This window comes from Falco biarmicus, chromosome 7 (genome assembly GCF_023638135.1).
Source record: "Falco biarmicus isolate bFalBia1 chromosome 7, bFalBia1.pri, whole genome shotgun sequence".
NCBI classification, from domain to species: Eukaryota; Metazoa; Chordata; class Aves; order Falconiformes; family Falconidae; genus Falco; species Falco biarmicus.
This window is the reverse complement of record NC_079294.1, coordinates 24,015,507-24,029,517: the sequence shown is the minus strand read 5'-3', so window position 1 is coordinate 24,029,517 and position 14,011 is coordinate 24,015,507. Positions and strand designations below refer to the sequence as shown.

Genomic DNA, 14,011 nt, shown 5'->3' with positions numbered 1-14,011 from the left:
ATGAGTGTCGGTGCCCTGGGGCAAACAGACTGCAAGTGTGCATATGAGAAAGCATCAAAACAAAAAAACCCACAGTGTAACCTCAGACTTGTCTAATATAACTGAGCATCCGCATATCCAGCCTTTGTTTTTGGGAAGGTTCAGACTTGAGGGTCTTTATCCCAAAGACATTTCTTTAAGCCACTCATTAACAAATAAGTTTGGAAGCTCTATACTTGGGTAGCAACAAGCTGAGGACTGTGTGAAGACTCAAAATACAGTGCAACATCAAAACCAAAGCCACCTGTGTTGATACAAGTGTTCAGTTACCTGATGTGTCAGTGGTGCCAGCTGCAGGTAGAGCAAAGGAGATCCAGAGAGCTGCGGTCTGCACCTGCCGAGTGTTGGCATGCTGTGGGATCATAGATCCAGTCAGTCCTGACCCCAATAGAGATGGTTGTTCTGCCTGGGACACACTGAGTCGGATTTATAGAGATCCCTGTGCTTTCTGTTACAAATGTGTTTGTTTTAAAACAAACCCTGTAATTCAGTTCAGTGCTGTACCCAGCAGGTCCCCGAAGAGGAGAGACTCACATTTAATGCTCTGTCACCACAACTGCAAAGTGAGACTTCTCTTGGGCACTGATGCAAAAGACATATCTGTTGGCACTGATCTCCGACTGACCCAGGACTTCAGTGGATTTTGAAACTCTAGGTTATATAGCAATGACAAGAGGACTTGTCTGATAATATTATATACACAAATAGCCACAATAGACGTGTTAACAGAACATAATAAACTCAAATGAATATATTTAATATAATGTTTATAATAAATAACCTAAAGGGCACATGTTTGTTGGTTACCAATGCTATAACCAAGCCCTGGTGCCGGTGCGGTTCCTCAGCTGAATAGTGCTGCTTCGCTGCAGCTCCCCACACACTGCGCTGGCATATGGAAAGGCTGGGAGTCTGCTTTTGTGCCTGGGGTTTGTGAGCACCCCACAGCAAGTCAGTCACAGGGATGACACTCCCCGGCTCCCTGGCTCCGAGCTGAGCTGCCCTCTGAGCCTGGCATGGGGAGCTCCCCTTCGCACGCGCAGGCTGTGGGGACCCTGGGCTCTCCCCACTTCCCCTGGCAATGGCTGTGATGTGACTCGACCCTTTCCCTCGGGGCTCCTGCAGTGCATTACCAAGGTGGTGAGAGGTGTCCAGCATCCCAGCCCAGAGCTACCCCTCGTTCTCATGCTTCTGGCCCTACCGGCTCCTCTCCCTGCTGTCGGTGCTACCTAGAGGTCAGGTCTTCTTCTGCCACCCCCGGAACGACTGGCCCCTGCTGCTGCAAGGGCAGCGAGGGCACAAGGGCTAGTCTTGTGCCTCCAACGGGGGTGGCTGCTACACAGGGCAGCCGTGAGACTTGGCAGGGGGGCTGCGAGAAGGCCCCTGTAATTCCACTCAGCTAGCGAGTGCCATGCCACCACACGTATGTGCAGAGCAGACTCCTAACAGTAAATCCATCCACTGTTTCTGTTCAGAGTATGCATGAGCATGATTTAGGTACATAGAGGGGAACAAAAATCCCCCTCAGTTAATGCATAATATTAAATAATTTGCTCACCCATGGATGGTAAGAGGAGCCCAAAGAGCTGTTGTCACCTGCACCTGATTATATCCAACCCGGAGCTGAGCTGTGCTCAGGTTTCTTAATAGCCTCCCACACCCAGGCTGCCTTCGGAGGCTTCTCTCAGCTGGGAGCAGGGATGAGGTTGCTGATCTTTGAGAGCTGAGAAAAAGTCTGTATTGTAACATAATGCAGAGCATCGAGGGGTCCTGCAACAGTCCTCTTTGGAGCTAATGACATTAGGGCATTAATAGGATGGCTCTGCCATGACACTGTACTTTCAAATGCACCACTGTCATTGTCCCTGCTCACAGCCAGGAGGTCACAGCATTAACTGCCGAATTTGATGACTTGCCCATGGGGATCCTCTCCATAGTAAGAAAATCAGCAGGAGGAGCTTTCTTTTCATAATGAATATAAATCAAATCAAGTCAGCAGACTAGTGGATTTTGCTTAGAATGAAAATGAACCAGATCATCTGCTGCACAGGTGCAAAGCTGTTTGAATTTAGTCGCCACAGAATGTGTGCTTCTGCAGGCAGTACTGCAATGCAAAGAGGGCATTTAGTGCCACCAAGGCAGGACTTTCAGATGAGGGTAATCCAACTCTGAAACTCTAAAACCAGCCTGGTATCTGACAACATCAAGCTCAGCCTTGAAGTGTGCAGCACAGCCATTTAATAGCATGGTCCAGACCAAGAGAGGCCAAGGGAGAAACACAGGGCTACAAATTGTCTTAGGCAGACCAAAGAAAATGATTCCTCTACTTGATAGGATCAGTTTTTAGTTAGATCAGAGTTTAGTTAGAATGCTATAGTTTATTAACAGCAGTGTTTAAAGGAATGAATGCCTTTTGCTGTAACAGTATAAGCTGACAGGAAGATTTTTCCTGACACAGAGGAAAAGCTACTGAAAAATATAATGAAGGTCAAATGTCATTTTTAGTTGCATGCTGTCTTTGCATTTTCCAGTGCTCCCTTCCAACTGACTCATTTCTTATGCTCTGCCCAGAAAGCAGCATGCAGGGTTTTCCTAGGACTCTGTCTCCTTTGCAGTAACTTTGACTGTTTGTAGTGAAATTACCATCTGAACTGAATCAACCCAGTGAAACCAAAGGTCCTTTGAATAGTACCAAGGCAATCTGAGGCACTCAGATCAGAGGCATGCAGATCTGGATGAATCACTGCTTCAACAAAGTGCAATGTATTCTCTGTGATAACTCGACCTAAGAGGTGGAGAGCAATCCCTCGCTCAGCCAGGAAATCTGGAAGGACAGACCTGCCACCTGCACCTTCAACACCAGGTCGTCTCGCTCTGCTGAGTACTTTTCATCAGCCGTGGAAGACCTTGAAGCCTTTCCATGTAACTTTGACTGTACTCAGCACATCCAGCACAGTTTTGCAGATGAACGAGAGTAATACAATATTAGAAACATATCCGCAGTGTACTAAGCACACCTGGCCACCACAAAAAAATGCAAGAAAAGCATTTCTGTCATAGCTAGATCAGTCCATATGACAACTTTATGACTCCCTTTGCATTCCTTTTCCAACCATCCTACAAAGCAAACAAGCCCAAGATGTAACAAATGGCTCTGAGGAACGATCATTGCAGTACAGTTAATATTTGGAAACACTTAGACACCATCTAACTACCTTTATCTAAAACACAGCTTGCTGGATTTCAGAGCTTTTTACTTCAATAGAAGCAGGATCAAGCTAAAATACAGTAACAGAGGTTGAAAAAAGCACAATCCGAAAACCTGGCATCTCACAGATAGTTTTCAAGAGAGCACCACAGCAATATGAGGAAGGATACTTTCAACAAAGCAAGTGTGTGGAAAAAAGCATGAAGGCATCTCAAACAGCTGCCTTGACAGAACTGGATCCCAGGACAGCTGACCGAAGCCCAGAATAACAGGACAATCCCTCCATTCCCTCCCTTGAGGCGAATAAAATGACTGCTACTGGGAGCTGGAAGCTGCTCTCTCTATCTGGCTATACGACTAATCCAAAAATTTACATCAAAGCAACTCTGCTGATTATTGTGAAGGAGCAAAGAAATGGGTGTAAGCCAAGTGAAACTACTAGAGCTGAAACATGAGTCTGGAAACATCCAGGGCTACCCGGATGATGTGAGAAAAAAAGTTTTAGACTGCAGCCAGCTGCCTGTACTGCCACACAAAAAATTGCCAGTTGTTTCTACTTTCTGCTTCCTACTCCAGCTCTGCCATCTTCCAGCAGATTGGGTTCTTGGACCACACTTTGTCCTCTTCCCCGTTCACAGCTGCTCAGGAAAGTGGTCCTGAGGTAGCAATATCTTTCTTTCTTACCCTCACAAGAGATGGGTCCAAAAGTTGTGTCCTCTTTTCGTTCCCCATACCAAGTATTTGAGTATACGGGATGGGATAAAGCAGGGACTTTCTGCAAGAGAGGTTGTACCTGCTTCTTCCCCTGGCTTCCTTATATACTGTGGTTCTTTGTCCCATATAGAAAACGTTCTGTGTAACCCTGCAATAGTCCCACCTCATCTGCTGGCAGCTCCTACGTAGCCCTTCCCTCTCTACAGCAATTCCTTGATTATTTATGCCTGTACAGCATCTTGTGCCCATGCCGTACTAGTATAAACACTGATAAAGCCAATACATTGTTCTAATTGCAGGACAAAAGAAGACCTTCCTCTTCTCAGAGACAGATGATGTCTGTTTACATTTCTGAATACAGAGTTGGTAATTAAAAACGGCAACATGAGGAAAAGAATAAAATCTCGTAACCAGCAATTGTTTATTCCTGAGAATGAAAGACCTGATCCTGGGCAAATTTTAAGGAGGAGCATTACTGGGTCTCATTCCTGAGGAAATGCATTCTTCAGCTTTACTAATGCCCCAGCACACTATAGTTACTGCAAATTGGACATGTTAAACCTGCAGTCATTTTAAAATAATTTAATCTGGTCCCCTGGTGCTTTTTCCACTGACCTGCTCTCCTGTCCTCTCCAGTGTTTTTTTCTTCATTATTGTGTAGAAAAATATTTTACCCTATTCTTCTCATTTTGATGCAGTGTTTGCACCCTGTGCAGAGGGAGCCCCCCAGGCTGGCTATTAGACCCTGTAGATACATGGAGAAAACTCCGGCTGAAGTCTGGAACATCCATATTCCAAAACATTTTCATAGTGAAACTCTGCAGCTGAAAACTCTGTCAGACATTTTGATACCCACAAAATATCCTATGGAGAACACTGTCCTAACACAGCCTTTATTCCTCTGGCAAACAGGTATTGTAATGCATGCTTTTCCTCTGATACATCCGTTTATATTTTGCAGGAAATCTGTGAGAATCCACGGTTTATTATTGGTGGAGCCAACAGAACAGATATCTGCCAAGGAGAATTAGGTATGAAACTCCTATTTCAGCTCTGCACTTTTTATAGTCTACATCATAGTTTAGCTCTCAATTTTCTTTTGCTTCCAAGGTGATATTTGAAATCCTCTGTCTCAGCATACCACTACACATCTAGCAATTCCTTCTCTCTATAGCGGATCATCGATATCAGCCTAGTAACAATCTAGGGAAGAACTTGAAGACAAGATACTTTACAGGGTGGTTTGCTTTCAATGAACTAATATCATAAGTGCATTATAAAACACTGTTTAGGCTTTCAGAAGAGACAAAATTAGTTAAGACAAGCATAAGAGATAAAGAGGAGTTATTTGACTGAAAGAAAAATCTAATCAGCTACTGTTGTATTTTTTCAGGTATTTAGACCTGTTATTTCCATACAGGAGCTTCTGAACGCCTCCAGCTAAGTGTGCCTTGTACTCAAGGACAACCTCTATACTGAAGGCCTTAATCTCAGATGGTCAAAGATACTTTGATATAGAGGGCCACTACTTAGGTACAAGTGATGCCTCTGCAACAGCTGTCTACACAGTGCTCACCTGCACTGCTTCGTAAAGTCGTTCCCCACTCAGCTTCCCCACGTCTTTCATGGTTTTATAACTTCTCCTGTGATATTTTTCCTAAGCTAATAGATCCTAATTTGAGTTAATCTTTTCATTTAATTGCTGTTCTGTGCTTCTGACTGTCCTCATCACCATCCCAGTACTTTTTCTGGTTTGTTTTTTTTTTTTAATTTATTTAAACTGCCTTTCTTTTTGAGGTGACTCACAGTTGCCAAGGTGTGGGCACAATGAATTTACATGCATATTTTCTCTTCTGTCTTCTATTCCTTTCCCAACTACTCATAACATGGTTTACCTTTTTTGACTTCTGATGAATATTGATAGTTTAGAAAACTCCTGGTCACCGTGGCCCCCACATCCTTACTAATGGGAAATAGGTAACTTAGGAGGTACTGCCATATGTATAGCGTTGGCTTTCCAATATATATACATATATGTATTTCTATATGTTTTATCATTCCACCAGTTTCACCAATTTATTTTACAACTTCCTGCAATCAGGTTTAGTTTTCACTGCCTTGTGTAATTCTCTCACCCCACTCATTCACACTGCCCAGGCAAGCTTACCCTATAATCTCTCTTAAAGTAGCAGCTAGGAGGTCTTAATTAAGAGTTGAGGCAACATTTGCTGAACACAGAAGTACTATAGGAGAAAGCCACGTTCCCCAGGCTCCCACAGAGGCAGCAAACTTGTGCAAGTGTCTGAAGGAGGAACTGAAAAGCACTAAAGGGGACAGTGTTTACAACAGTGCAGAGACAGATTCAAAAAGAGGAAAAAGCATCAGAGCAGTGAAGCAGGAAAGAGGCCCCACAGAATAATGATTGGGAGAGTGGTTTATCTTGAGAGCAGAAAATGAAAACTGAGACACTGAAACTCAGCTGTGCAGAGCTCCACCTGTGAAAGAGCCCTCTTTCAGCTGGTCTCTGTCCTAATGGACAGCTTGGAAGGATAACTAATGCAGGAAGTCAGATGGGCATTCACATGGAACAGTGTTCATCAGATTTTAGTTTTTTTCCTAAAGTACAGGGAACATCATCTATTTAACAGCTGTGTACCTAGCCATGAATGATGCCAACAAGCATTGCCAGAGCACAAATAAAGTGCTAAAGTACTGCAGAACACATGGAGAAGAGCCCTCTCCTGAAAGGCGACAGCATGCATTACTGAAAATTAATGTGTCACTTTGCAGTATCTCACGTTTTCCCTTTGATTGTAGTTGTTCTATCCCTTCATTTTGTCTGCTGCTTTTGCTCCTTTGCAGGTGACTGCTGGTTCCTGGCTGCCATTGCTTGCCTGACACTGAATAAAAAACTACTCTGTAGAGTCATACCTCATGACCAGTCCTTTATACAAAACTATGCTGGCATCTTTCACTTCCAGGTGAGTCCCTTCATCTAGCAGGAAGGGAATGTATTTACCCGAGAGAGAGCTCAGCTCTCAGCATGCTCTTCCCTCTTGCTTCTCTGCCCTTTGGAAGCATGAGCCGCAATGGAGAAGGAAGAGGGACTGAATTGCCTCACCCCAAACTCTTCCAAGAGGGCAGTCACAGAAGGGCCAGCCCGTACAAGCAATTAGGGAGCATTAACCCACCAAGGAAGCATTTGCAGATCGCTGCGTCCTGCACATAAGGGATAGCAACAGGTGCCCGGTCCTGCCTCGCTGCTCAGATGCGGCACTATGGCCAGCACAGACACGTGGGCAGTTGGGAAGAGCATCTATTTTTAGACCCACAAGCAGCTGGTCTGTCAAAAACAAGTTATTGAAGAACCGCTAATTCAGGAAAGATTGACTGCTTCCCACATTTCCCTTGGCTCTCATAAGACACCTCTCACTGTCCCGCAGGCATTGCCCAGGGGAATTCAGTATGGCTGCCTCCCTCCCGATAGCCATCACTTTTTGCCACGTTAAGAAGTTAATTTACACATTTCTCCTTTCTCAGCCTGGCTTTTCAGCCAGCTTCCCCTGCCTGCACCAAGACAACCGAGGGTTTTTTTCTGTTTGCCTTTATTCAGTTCTGGCGCTACGGAGACTGGGTGGACGTCGTCGTCGATGACTGCTTACCCACATACAACAACCAGCTGGTCTTTACGAAGTCCTCCCAGCGTAATGAGTTCTGGAGCGCCCTCCTGGAAAAGGCCTATGCAAAGTAAAATGACCGGCTGGACCATGTCAGGCTCCCTGCCAAAACTTCGGCTGGGGAGGTGGTTAAACCGCTGTGCACAAGACTTACAACGAGCATGTAGAGAGGCTCTGAACATACCACTGCTTTTCCCATACATTCTCATGCCTCAGAACTGGGGATGGGATAAAGCATATTTTCTAGGGGGGGGGTTGCTACTCATTCAGAGGTCTACATTTCATTGTCAGTATGTCTTCTTTTTGTTTGTTTGTTTGGTGTGTGCAGGTGGCATATTTTGAAACTTTTATCTTGTGGGTTACCAAACAGATGGGTTGGGGGTGGGGGGTGTTTAGTATGCGGTTTTACACATCTATGTTTATAAACACACAAGATAGATATAAATATATAGGCAGGTATCTTTATCTGTGTACAAGAGGATCTTTTTCTTTTCTCTTTCCAAGACTTCATGGATCATACGAAGCTTTGAAAGGAGGCAACACCACCGAAGCCATGGAGGACTTCACCGGAGGAGTCACAGAGTTCTATGACATAAAGGATGCCCCTAGAGATATCTATAAAATCATGAAACATGCCATTGACAGAGGATCTCTCATGGCCAGCTCCATTGATGTGAGTCCACATGAACTTTGCAGATGAGCCATAAGAAATGGTACAGGAGAGTGACCCCTCCGTCCATAATCAAATACATGCCACCTTTTGCAACTGCTTGGTTTAGTCCACGTAGTGAACATCCATTCCTAGGAGATCAAGTAATCTCCACTAGACACCACCCATTAGCAAACAGCAAGCATGAAAAAGGAAATGAACAGAAGCATGGAGGTGGAGAGAAAGGATGCAATCAGCAAAACCAGCACCCCCCGCCCTCAGTGCCCTCACCCAGTAAAATGAGGTTAGTATGGGGGTGCTGCAAATCTGTTAAGACACAAATTGTCATGTCAAAGATGCTAAGTGTGCAAACAATTAGGAAATTAACCCTTTGATTGCCAACACAGCCTCAGATTGTCTTAATTTATCATTGTAAATTTAAAAGTAAAAAAAATAATTTTGATAAGCATTATGGAGCATGACATTGCAGTAAAGGCAAGAGAACAACCAGTGCTATCAGCCACTGTAGATAAGTAGGGACATAATGAGAGAGAAGAGAAATTATCTAGGCTATCTTTTACCACTCATCTTTCTTGTATCATTCCTTTTCCCTCTCCCTGCCTCATCTCTCTGCATGATACTTCTCTCCTGTTGTCTGTACCAGGATAACCTAGGCTTTTCCTATGGATCAGCTCCTCGAAGCAACATTGGGGAACTGATTGCTCGAATGGTGAAGAATCTAGAAAATGCGCAGATGACTCACTCCACTATAGACTACCATGGGACAGATGAGAGGCCAGCCTGGGTTCGTATATCTCCAGAAGTGGTTGACTTCACAGTGTTTTTATTTACAAACAGTTAGCGAAACGTATCATCTATGCTTTTGAATCATTATTTGGCTTCACTGAATTATCCCAACACTAAAGACCTGTTCTTATGGATGCTATTTGACATATGTTAAAAGACTTCTGTGCTTTCAGACACAGTGACTGATACTGGAGTGCTTTGCTGACACTGAGGCAAAGGGCTGTTGGCTTGTGGGACGAGCTTATAATTTCCAGAACAGGAAATGATTAGTGGATTTTATCAAGTCCCTCGCTTGCAAAGGGTGGAGAAAACAAGAACATTAAAATATTAGAGCAGAACAAGATCCCTGAGCATGTGGGGAATGTGAAAGAAAGAAAAAGCAAACTCTGCATGGCTCTCACTCCGGGCACAAAAGTACTTGGTGACTTATTTTGAGACAGAGTGCTATGAGCTCTGCCCACAAATGGAAGGGAGTCTGCTCTCAGGATGCTCCTTTTAGATTACTGCCATTAAGATCCTCATTTAAACCACCTAACAAGGAAAAGAAAAAACATGTAGAATTTTATATGTGTGGTGAAATACACAGTAACTCCAACATACCTAAGTATCTAGGAAAATAAAGAGAGGGATGTTAAAACCATTTAAGAAAAATTCCAAACAGGTAAACCTAAAAACTTTCAAATCTGTAGAGGGACACATTGCTTTCTCCTTCTCCCCATCAGGCAGCTGTGACACCTTGCCCTTTAGGGAGCTGCATTTCCGTGACAATGAAATTATGTCCGCTGTATACACTTACATACACTTTAGAGAGGGACAAAGCAAACAAAAAGCCTCCACAATTACATCATCTGAAACTTTTGGTTGTGCAAACTGTCTTCTGTATTTGCAGCAGAAATAGTTGATTTTTCCTCTTTCAACATTCGTATTTAGTCTTCCTAAAAGATTGAAATGGTGTAATTCTTCAGGAAAGCTGAGTGTGACTGTCTCATTTTGCAAGCACAGCTGCCCAAATCACCCATGTTTTGGGGGGAATTTCTTCCCCAGTGCCTGTCCACTGAACGAAGGTTGCAAAACTCTTTCTACAGTTGCTGTCCCCATAGCCATTGTGCTTCTGGTTATTACACATTCTGAGCCATTACCAGAGAAAAAAATCATGACTCTCTATGAAAAGAGGCAGATAGTGCAGGCTTCAGAAGCGCTTCTGAGAAGTTGTCCAGAGCACCAGCAGAAGTTAATGTTCTTAAAGAGAAAAGACAGAAAGGGGTTCTGGTAAGTAATGATGGCAACAATGTGAGTAGAAATGAAGAAAAAAGGAAATAGATATGAGGTTCTAGGCACAAAAAGTATGGAAACAGGAGCAAGGAAAAAAAAAAAAAAACGAAAGAAAGAGGAGCAGAAAGGAAACAGGCAGGATGTATTTGGGTGGAATCCTCCCTGTGCAAGCTCAGAATGTACCTGTGTGACTAGTAATTCTCCGTTTCCAGCTCTGCCTTTCTCATGCCCTCAGATGTGTCAAGAAGGGATGGCAGGTTTACTGGCAGGGCTTTGCAGTCACCTTTTGGTGACAGACATAATGAAGGAGGGGTCCATGGCCCCCACACACTGTCAGAGCCCTCCCATCCCACTGATCTCAGTGTTTCTCTTACAAGTACAGAGGACTGTGTGCACCTGCCATCTTGCTCTCGACTCTTTATCTCAGAGATAAATAGTATTCTGAGATTTGCAAATTAAAAAAAAAAAATCCTCAGGCACACTAATAGTTGATTACCAAGACAGCAAGTGTATTTGCACTTGAGCAATACATTGCTGAAGAAAGCTATGCCTGTCCTGAATGTCAGCTGGAAAAAGATTCATTCATGATTTTTTAAAAAAAAATATGGAACAAAATGTATATTTCCACAGGAAATTAATTTTTTTGAAAAATAGTGTAAGTTAGTAGGGACAATATATTAAATAGGGTGTTTTAATGTCATTGTGATAAGATAGCAGCCGTGTGTAAAGATGAAAACATTCTTCTAAGTGTTGATCTGCTCTGATGTTTCCAGTTAATATGCAATAGCCTTACCAAGCCAGACAAGAACATACTACCCCAGAAATGGCTGAGTAGTCCCACTAATACAAAATCTGATTATTTTGATTAAGCATGCTATATACTAGCATGTTATAAGTGCACAAAGCAGTGACCTACACAAAGGGAAAAAACAAATCACAAAATGTCCTTTCCAACTGATATTATTAACTTTTTCCTTTTTTAGTTCATGCTTCACTCCTTTATGATACCAACAACGTTAATTCTGTGGGCATGAAGCTTGGCCACCTTGGCAAATGCAAAGAAGAGGACAAGATAAAAAAATCTGTCACCTGAACGGTGTCACTGTCCCTCCAAAAGCCCTGGGTGGCAATACCTGCTTTAGAGCACCTGGCTGAGCTTTGCATGACTCTTATGAGTTTTTATGTTGTGTTCAACAGACCATAGTGCCAATGCAGTACGAAACCCGGATGTCTTGTGGGCTTGTCAAAGGCCATGCCTACTCTGTCACAGCCGTGGAAGAGGTACGTACAGGCCCTTTCCTCCAGCTATGGGGAACCGTGGTCTACATGGCCTAGTACCATGCATGTCAGCAAACCTATGAGCAGGGAAAAAAAAGCAAAACAAACTATAAGCTAAGGAAATAAAATTACTATTTAAAGAAATGAAAGCCTCATGGGGAACTAAACCTATCCAAGTTTTGGCTTTCTGGGGAGATGGATATTCCACCACTTGGGCAAAGGTGGCCACATCCAGCCACCTCCTGGTCTTACAGCCTTCCCCGACTCACCCCAAGCAGGTCAGGCTGGGTGATGGCCCAGGAAAGCACCATCACTGGAGGGGCTGGTATCAGTGATTTGACAGGCAGAATGCTTCCTCTTGAAGCTACTCTCAGTCTATTCTTGTTCTTTTTCAATTAGACAACATTTAAAGGGGAAAAAATACGTCTGGTAAGGCTGAGAAACCCCTGGGGGCAGGTGGAATGGAACGGACCTTGGAGTGACAAGTGAGTAAAACAGCACTCCATGTGATTTGGGGGAAAAAAAATATGCAACTTTATTTGCCCTTATGCAGCTTGTGCATGGCATGACCCTAACATTTAATGATGAGGTATCTGATTTGTCTTTGCTGTCATTTTGACACATGCACTCTGAAGGCGATCATAGCTGAGCACTTAGCTGAAACTGTAAAGAGTACCTAAAAAAGATGTTGAGGGGCTTCAATCAATGAAAATTCAGAGACAGACCATTCTAGTGGCACAGTCAATCTGATTTTACTGTCTAGAAAGTTCAGCAATGTCCATTTTCAGAACAAGATGTGACAGTGGAAAGATCTGTTAAGTTATAAGAGAACTGGATGAAGCAAGATGTCAGTACATAGCAAATTTGGATAAAGCTTCTCATTAGGTCTTACAGAAAGGAATTTCAACAGCTACTCCAGCAATAAGTCTGCAAACACTTCTTTTCTTCAAACTAATAAAATGAACTCAGTTCAGATTTCTGAGAGCTGCTAAGAGGAAGTCTGAAGGGGAGAAGGAGGGCAATTGCTTCTTTAATCTGGGCATGTGGAGAGGAGGGTAGCATTGAGAACAACAAATGGTTGCAAGACTCACAAAGAAAATATTATATGGATGTAGCAAGATGACTCTTGAATTTCTACTCTACAAGGCTTACAGTAAAGAGTAGAAATCTTCATGAAAACTGAATTGCAAATCATAATCTAACTTGTTAACTCCTTTGAAGGTCAGAGGAGTGGAACTTCATTAATGAAGAAGAGAAAATCCGCCTGCAGCACAAGATCGTCGAGGATGGCGAGTTCTGGTGAGAATATCAGTTAAAAACCTGTGCTTCTCTAGGAGATACACAACCATAGCAAAAATGAATCACACTGCACTACTTAAATCTGCTAAAACTATTGCAGTAATCCCTGTTTCCCTTCATATTCTAAATAAGTCCTACTCTGCAATCCACTCATTCTCCCACCAGGGTTTACTAAGTACCACCAGCACAGTCCTAATTATGCCACACTTCCACAAGCTCTCCATCACCCTTCCTATGTACCATTCTCTCAGCTCAGATTCCCCCAATTTGGAGCTGCACCCACATTAACTGGCCAACCAGTGGGCCAAATGCATCAGAAAATCATGGTACTCCCACTGCAAACTTGCCCTAACAGTGCCAGCATCATTGGTCACCCTCTGCCACCTCACCAGGATCTTTCAGACAACCCCCCACCACGTAAATCCATCCGGGTTCAGTTTCCCCTCAATTCCTCCAGGATAGCATTTGAAGATTTCATGAGGCACTTCACAAAACTTGAGATCTGTAACCTCACGCCTGATACTCTGGAAGCCGATAAACTCCAGACCTGGACTGTGTCAGTCAACGAAGGGCGCTGGGTGAGAGGCTGCTCAGCTGGAGGCTGCCGCAATTATCCAGGTAAGCAATGGGTCTTGAGAGATACAGCCTCTTTGATGGGGTCTGTGTTAGATCCCACGGGCTGTCATACCACAGCCTGATCAGGGCTCAGCCATAGGGAAAGCCTTGCTTCCCCAGTGGATAAGGTACGTGAATTTGTGGCTGGTAATCTTCTATGTTTGTGACAGCACTTCACAAGTGCAAAAGGCAGGCCTGGCAAAGATAAATCATTCTAATTTTTCTATTATCTAATGATAATTATTTTCTAATATCTAACTATATTAGAAAATAATCGTTCTAATACTTCACAGTGCAACAGTTACACACTAACAGATTTCACTTGGGAAATCCATTTTCTGATAGTTTTAGGTGTTTTGGAAGTTTGTCAGATGTCAGTTCTTCATTTTATATCCTCCTTTGCTGTGCAGTTTTGTTAGAACTATGTAAAATCCATAATATGTTAAAAAAGAA

The 14,011-nt window shown here is 43.4% G+C and overlaps 1 protein-coding gene across 7 annotated transcripts in view; it reads left to right on the top strand.

Moving 5' to 3' along the window:
• Positions 1 to 14,011, top strand: part of CAPN3 (calpain 3) — a 31,524-nt gene that overhangs the window by 3,901 nt on the left and 13,612 nt on the right. For 5 of the 7 annotated variants that reach the window (XM_056347633.1, XM_056347632.1, XM_056347639.1 and 2 more), the window contains exons 2-10: positions 4,923 to 4,992; positions 6,824 to 6,942; positions 7,575 to 7,708; positions 8,143 to 8,311; positions 8,952 to 9,092; positions 11,564 to 11,647; positions 12,044 to 12,129; positions 12,866 to 12,943; positions 13,401 to 13,561. In XM_056347633.1, coding sequence (XP_056203608.1) covers positions 4,923 to 4,992; positions 6,824 to 6,942; positions 7,575 to 7,708; positions 8,143 to 8,311; positions 8,952 to 9,092; positions 11,564 to 11,647; positions 12,044 to 12,129; positions 12,866 to 12,943; positions 13,401 to 13,561 — 1,042 coding nt within the window. The other 2 variants (XM_056347636.1, XM_056347637.1) reach the window with 2 other exon arrangements.